Consider the following 7,494-nt stretch of genomic DNA (forward strand, 5'->3'; position numbering starts at 1 on the left):
ACAATAACCAGTCTCTACTCACCTGGAACAAGAGAGGGAAAAGTCAAGGCAGGAATAAGAGAAGACCACGGAGTAAGTGGCTAATTGCCTTGGTGAACAGCTGCCCTCTGTGCCATGAAACTCGAAGAAATTGATTACTGGGGATTTTGGTAAAATACTCTACAGAAAAATCCTGATCAAAAACTCAAACTCACTGCCACTGGGCTGATTCTGGTTCATCGCGCCTGGAGCAGGACTGCCCCTGTGGGTTTCTGAGACTGTAACTCTTTATGGGAGTAGAAAGCCTCATCTTTCTCTCAAGAAACAGCTAGTGGTTTTAAACTGCTGACCTGTGGCCAGCAGCCCAGTGCACAACCCACTACATCACTAGGGATCCTTCCTGATCAAAAGGGGGTAAACTCAGAAGAGAATGTCAAATTCCCATTGAGTCCAGATGTCTTCTAGCCTTGAATGTTAGCAGAACCCCTCAAACTATTTCCCTGAGATAATTTTGAGACCTTAAACCAAAATTATCACCTGATGTCTTCTTAAAACCAAACAGTTTCACTTCAAGTAGCAAAAAATGTCTGCCGTGAGCAGTATGCTCTTTTAACAACCATCTATATTAGCTCAAATAGACTACAGCAACTTGAAAGCTTAATTAGGAACTTTGGGGAGCTGTGAACTTATGTTAATGAGGAATAACTCAGAAAAGGAAGGTTAGAATGGTCAAACAACTCAGAATGTAGTCAATGCCACTAAATGGAACATGTCAAAACAGCTAAATTGGGGTATGTTTTCCTGTGTATTTTCAAAACAACAACAATAAAATTAAAATATAAAGGAATAACTGAAAAATAAAATTGAGAAGGTAATTTGTATCATTGCTCAAGATGCTGCAAGATAAACACACTCTAAAACTGTTACTGAATCACTGTTCTTGTGTTTCTCGGGGCTTCTTTTTAACTAACGATGAGGCTACAACATGATCTGTGTTCGCCCAGTGTCTCAAGGAGGTGCAGAATCTTCAAACCAGCAACACCTTCTCCTTAACAATTGGCTCAAAGAATGGCTCAGATAAGATATAATTTACTCAGATCCAGCATCGATGTCCTGTTCCTGCAGGTCTCGGAGAAGAGCTTTCACTTTCTCTTGGTTCTCCGAAGTCATGTGCAGAGTCTGAAGGGGCACTTTGGCTTCTTGCCTCCGTTTGGGGCGTGCCTCTCCTTTGCTTGTGCTACTGCTGCTGGGCCTACGGAGGACAGGAGGGCAAAGTCACACAGTTACCCACAACGGGAACTCACACTCACCTCAGAGTCCCCAAATACAAACAGTACCAACAGGATCGTCAACTCTCTTGCCAATGGTCACAAGGGCTGTGAAGAGAATCTCCTGTGTTCTTTTTTTGTTGTTGTTGTTTTTATTATTTTGTTTTGGTTTTTAAAAATCATTTTATTGGGGGCTCACACGTCCTTTTAAATTATCATTTTATTAGGGGCTCATACAACTCTTACCACAATACATACATACATCAATTGTGTAAAGCACACTTGTACATTCATTGCTCTCATCATTCTCAAAGCATTTGCTCTCCACGTAAGCCCCTGGCATTAGCTCATTTTCCCCCCCTTCCCCGATCCCCACTCCATCATGAACCCTTGATAATTTATAAATTATTATTTTGTCATATCTCACACTGTCCAACATCTCCCTTCACCCATTTTTCTGTTGTCGGTCCCCCAGGGAGGAGGTTATATGCAGATCCTTGTAATCGGTTTCCCCTTTCTACCCCACTGTCCCACCACCCTCTCCCCTTCAGGTATCACCACTCTCACCACTGGTCCTGAAGGGATCATCCTTCCTGTATTCCCTCTGTTTCCAGTTCCTATCTGTATCCATGTACATCCTCTGGTCTAGCCAGACTTGCAAGGTAGAATTGGGATCATGATAGTTGGGGGGTGGGGGAGGGAATGGAAGCAATTAGGAACTAGAGGAAAGTTGTATGTTTTATTGTTGCTACACTGCGCCTTGACTGGCTCATCTCCTCCCCACGACCCTTCCATAAGGGGATGTCTCCAATTGCCTACAGATGGGCTTTGGGTCTCCACTCTGTACTCCCCACCCTCATTCAAAATGATGAGATTTTTTTGTTCTGATGAGGCCTGATACCTGATCCCTTCAACACCTCGTGATTGCACAGGCTGGTGTGCTTCCATGTGGGCTTTGTTGCTTCTGAGCTAGATGGCCGCTTGTTTACCTTCAAGCTTTTAAGACCCCAGACACTATATCTTTTGATAGCTGAGCACCATTAACTTTCTTCACCACATTTGCTTAAGCACCCATTTGTCTCCAGTGATCGTATCAGGGAGGTGAGCACACAATGATATGATTTTTTGTTCTTTGATGTCTGATAACTGATCCATCGGCACCTCTTTATCACACAGGCTTTTGTGCTTCTTCCATGTGGGCTTTGTTGCTTCTGAGCTAAATCGCCACTTGTTTATCTTCAAGCCTTTAAGACCCCAGATGTTATATCCTTTGATATCCGGGCACCATCAGCTTTCTTCACCACATCCGCTCATATAGCCGCTTTGTCTTCAGCGATCATGTCAGGAAGGTGAGCATCATGGAATGCCAGTTTCATGGAATGCCAGTTTAATAGAACAAAGTATTCTTGCATTGAGGGAGTACTTGAGTGGGGGCCCAATGCCCATCTGCTACCTTAATACTAAACCTATAAATCTATTTCCAAGAATCTCCTGTTTTCTACAGTACTCATTGGACTTCATTACCTCAGTACTCCTGAAGAGAACCTGATCCGGTTCTCAATCATTACAGCTGGTGTCACTACCTCAAGAATCCTCTGGAAAGGACTATGTAAAAAATGACTCCCTGCTAGGGCTTTGAAAAGAAATACACCATATACACAAGTACCTATCGCATTCAACCTGAAAAAAGTCTTATCTACCATGTGAATATCTGTCCCAATTTTTAAAACATTTACCTGTATTATCATTATTGCATAATTATAAAATTAAAATAAAGAATAAAAAGTAAAGAACAAAAAAGAAAACAAAAACCCCAAACCAAACTTGCTGCAATCCAATCTATTTCCACTCACAGAAACCCTGTGGGACAGAGTAGAACTGCCCCAGGGGACTTCCAAGGCTGTAAATCTTTATAGGAGCACACCGCCATGTCTTTCCCCCAATGACAGCCACGTCTTTCTTTTTTCCAGACGGCCACGTCTTTCCCCCCAGACAGCCATGTCTTTTTTTTCACCCACAGACTCCCACGTCTCCCCCCCCCCCCCAAGACTGCCACGTCTTTCTCCCACAAACTGGTTGCTGCATTCAAACCACTGGCCTTTTAGTTAGCAGCCAAGTGTTTTAACAACTCTGCCACCAAGGCTCCTTAGAAAAACCACCCTAAATTATATCATTCCTTTTCATATACATATAAATTTTAAATTAATTGCACTATATGTGTAATTTTTATAAATAGCTTTATTTTCTTATCAAAATAACACTAGAATTTCTTAGATTAAATATCCTCCCACGACATAATTTCAAATGGTTGCATAGAGATAGATATAGCTGTATCATCATTTATTTCACCAGTTGTTCATTTTTAGAATTTATTTTAGGGGCTCTTTTAATTATTTAACAAGTCCTAAATAAAAATAATTTTATTTACTTCTTTTGGGGGGTATATTTTATGAAATTTGTAAAACTCTAGTGAAAAATACCTGAAAATTTATCTGCATATAAAATCCAACACATTATTGGAACTTTGAAAAGATTCACGTTAGCCTTTATAAAATAGTACAACAAAAGAGAAAACAGAATTGATTAGGATTTTCAATGATCTAGTTGCAAGTTTTAAAACATGATGCCATCTAAAATGCATTTCTCCTGATATTTTTGTTTTGAAAAAATTTAAATAGAAAAATATGCTGATTTGTATGATAAACACTGTTTACCTTGATCCACCAAAGGTTAATAATGTACAACATGGACAAACACACAAATATATGTTTCACCCTCTCTCTCTCTCTCTCTCTACACACACACACACACACACACACGCCTATGCAAACAAAAATACCCACTATCCCTCTACATATGAAGATTCACATAGTACTGAGCCATCTGAATACGTATTATGTTTCATCGTTCAATACTCAACAGCATGTATTTCTGAAAATCTGAGAATACCATTACATTGATCCGATAATGCAATATAATGTATCATCTATATTCAAATATCCCAACTGATTCAATATCTTTTGTAAAGATTTTTGATGCTACATTCAATAAAAAGTGGCATTTAATTATTATGCTTCCTAATAACTATTGATTTTTGAAGAGCTCAGGCCAACGGTCTTATAGAAATTCTTACAATTTGGATGTGCTGATCATTTCCCCCTGATTAGTAAAAAGAGGGAGGAAGGAAGAGAGAAAAAGAACTTGCACATCCTGGTCTCATCTCCAGTATCTGTACATCATGTACTTTGCTTGTTACTAAAGATGAGCCATACCCGAGCCTACTGTCAATCCCCGTATGTGTACACGGGTCCAGTCCCCTTCATCTCCTCAAGAAAATCACCACAGCACTTAGCCTCCTCTCTGCATTATCAGTGCTTAACAATTTTTTGGACAATTCTCATTAGCTTACAGACATGCTGGAGAAGGTCTACCATGTTACCAAAAAAAGTCTTTCTTAGATACGCCCAGAGGACATTATATTGAGTGAAATTAGTCACTCACAAAAGGTCAGATATTATGAGACCACTGTTATAAGAAAATCAAGAGAAAGTTTTCACACTGAAGCAAACAGACTGCTGGTTACCAGGGGTGGGGGGTGAAGGAGAGTCATAGGCGAGAGAGCAGACAGGTGTTTACTTGGGTGAAGGTGAAGGCAATCTCCAACCAGAGGGAACCAGCTACGAGGATGGAAACAAGGCAGCCATTGGGAGGTTCGAAACGCTGTTGAATACAAAAGTGATCATCTACTCTGCAAATGTTCACCTAATTCACAATAAAAGTATTTTTAAAAGTTCTTGACTGTACATGCTCCACCCACTTTGCCCATTTTCCCATTTCTCTCCCTATCCTCTTTACAGGAAAATTGTAAGAGTTTTCTAAATCATTGTCTCTTTCTTTCCTCTTCCTTTCCTAAACACAATCCAGTTGAGATTTCTTTCTCCACTCACGTCTGTCAATGCATTTCTTGTTAAGGTTAACCAGGATGCCCACCATTGCCACACCACATCCAGGGGGGAATTCTCAGTGCTCATTTTCTTGATCTATGAGAAACATTTTTAAAAACTAATCATTCTCTCTTTTAAGCCACCTTTATCCTTTGGCATTTAGAAATCATAGGCAGTTTTCCTTTTACTTAACTTGCAAATCCTTCTCAATCCCATTTGATTCTCTTAATCTCTTGTACCTTTAAAGCCTGGCATGCCAAAGCGCTCAAACTCTTCACTAGTTATATCCACTCCCTAACAGGCTCTTACCCAGACTAATGACTTTAAGACTCCTTTATTCATAGAGGACTCACATATTTACTTGTCTAGCCTACATCTTTTTCCTGGACTCCATGCATGTACACTAGTCTGTTTATCTGATATCTTCACTGGGAGAGAGCCTGTGAACTAATCTCCCCGATTTCAACCCATGCTCCCCGACAGTATATTTCCACACCGTCCACTGCATCCTGGTGTGGGGCTACACATGGGCGGAGGAAAGGTCACTATTCTCTACTTTACACAAAGGCGTACATTGGAAATAGGAATCCTGGCCAGAGGGATTGATCGCAAACCATTAAGTGGCTTCCCATCTTATCCAAAGCCCAAGCTCAAGTCCTTATAATGACCTACTATGTCCCACACTGCCTTGCCTCTTTGAACTGTCTGCATTGCCCACCCACTTCCCTGCTTCAGAGGTTCTGCACTTATTTTTCCCTCTGCCTTGAATGTTGTGCTCTCAAGACAGCTGCATGGTTCACTACGTTACTTCATTCTTGTATCTGCTCAAATGACTCTTTATTAGAGAAGTTTCTAACCTTTCTACACAGAATGGCAATGCCCTTCCGGGATTTTATCATTTTACTCTCCTTTACTTTTCTTCACAGTACTTACCAAGTGTAATGTCATATATTTGTTTATGGTCATACCACCCTATGAAAGCAAGGGCAATAGTTTACTCGTTGCTGTAACCTGGTGCTAAAGATAGTGTTTACTTGACCCTCAGTAAATGTTTGCTGGATGAACGAACATTCAAAGCTCTGAGGTATAGGAAATCAATGGAGTTGCATCTAACTTAGTGGTTAGGTTTTATGGTCAGTATACAAAAAATATACAATTTTAAGCTATATTGCACAAAGTATACAGCACTGCATATGCTTTTCTGGGGTAATTTTAAGCTATATTTAAGCACCTACTGCTATACACGACTGTCTCGATGATTTGGCTGATCTGACTGGAAAATCTATCATTTATCAACATGAAAGTGCATATTTAGACCTCAATTTTAATATCAACTTATAATACCCAGGAACATTAAAAATCATTTCTATCATTTCCAATGCTTACTTTCCTGGTAACACAGAGTGCAATAATAGCCATTATACTCAGTTCATCGCATGGGGCAGAAGCTAACAGTTACCTTCAGATTTAAACCTAACCAAGCAACCCACCACACCAAAGCTGGGCATTATTCTCATACCTTCAGAAGAGATTATACAAGGGAGGAATACCAAGCTTTAAAATAAGAGGAACAGTTAACTTGACCTTTCTTTCCCTGCCCTCAACCACCTGTTGCTCCAAACATTAGAGATGGACAGAGTCTCCACATGAGAACATTTAAAGGGTACAATGACCTGGATGGACGCCGTGATTCACCGAAGATACAAAAGTCATCTTCACCATCCCAAATCCCAATTGAGGCCTTTTTGTTGCTGCCACCACCGCTGCTGCCACCCCCATGGGATTTACTACTGTGACTCCTGCCTCCTTTTCCTCCTCTAGAAGACCCCTTGCCACTTCCTTTGCCTGGTTTTCCTTTTCTTCTTGCTGAAGAGCTCATTTTCACCTGAAAGAGAAAAACAGAGTTATCATAAGCCAGAATAATATACTAATTCATGTGTGTCAAAGTTACAGAACCAACCTACTTTATTCTGCTTTTATTTATTTATTTTTAAAATCATTTTATTAGGGGCTCGTACAACTTTTATCACCACCCAGCCATCCACTGTGTCAAGCACATTTGTTGCCCTCACCATTCTCAAAACATTTTCTTTCTACTTGAGCCCTTGGTATTAGCTCCTGATTTTTTCCCCTCCATCCCCGTGCCCCCTCCCTCATTTATAAATAATAAATTCTTATTATTTATCATGTCTTATACTGTCCGACATCTCCCTTTACCCACTTTCTGTTGTCTGTCCCCCAGGGAGGGGGTTATAGATAGATCACTGTGATTGGCTCTCCCTTTCTACTCCACCTTCCCCTTA

General features: G+C 40.4%; 1 protein-coding gene across 1 annotated transcript in view; it reads right to left on the reverse strand.

The window, feature by feature from the left end:
- DHX57 (DExH-box helicase 57) overlaps window positions 1-7,097 on the reverse strand; it is a 68,972-nt gene extending 61,875 nt beyond the window's left edge. Inside the window, 2 exon segments of the mRNA XM_004711121.2 lie at window positions 1,073-1,231; window positions 6,865-7,097. Of these exon segments, the coding sequence (XP_004711178.1) occupies window positions 1,073-1,231; window positions 6,865-7,070 (365 nt within the window). The 5' untranslated portion in view covers window positions 7,071-7,097.
- Window positions 7,098-7,494: the final 397 nt, after the last annotated feature.

This window comes from Echinops telfairi, unplaced genomic scaffold, assembly GCF_000313985.2.
Source record: "Echinops telfairi isolate 266 unplaced genomic scaffold, ASM31398v2 ScPeMD7_10;HRSCAF=50, whole genome shotgun sequence".
In the NCBI taxonomy this organism is placed as follows: Eukaryota; Metazoa; Chordata; class Mammalia; order Afrosoricida; family Tenrecidae; genus Echinops; species Echinops telfairi.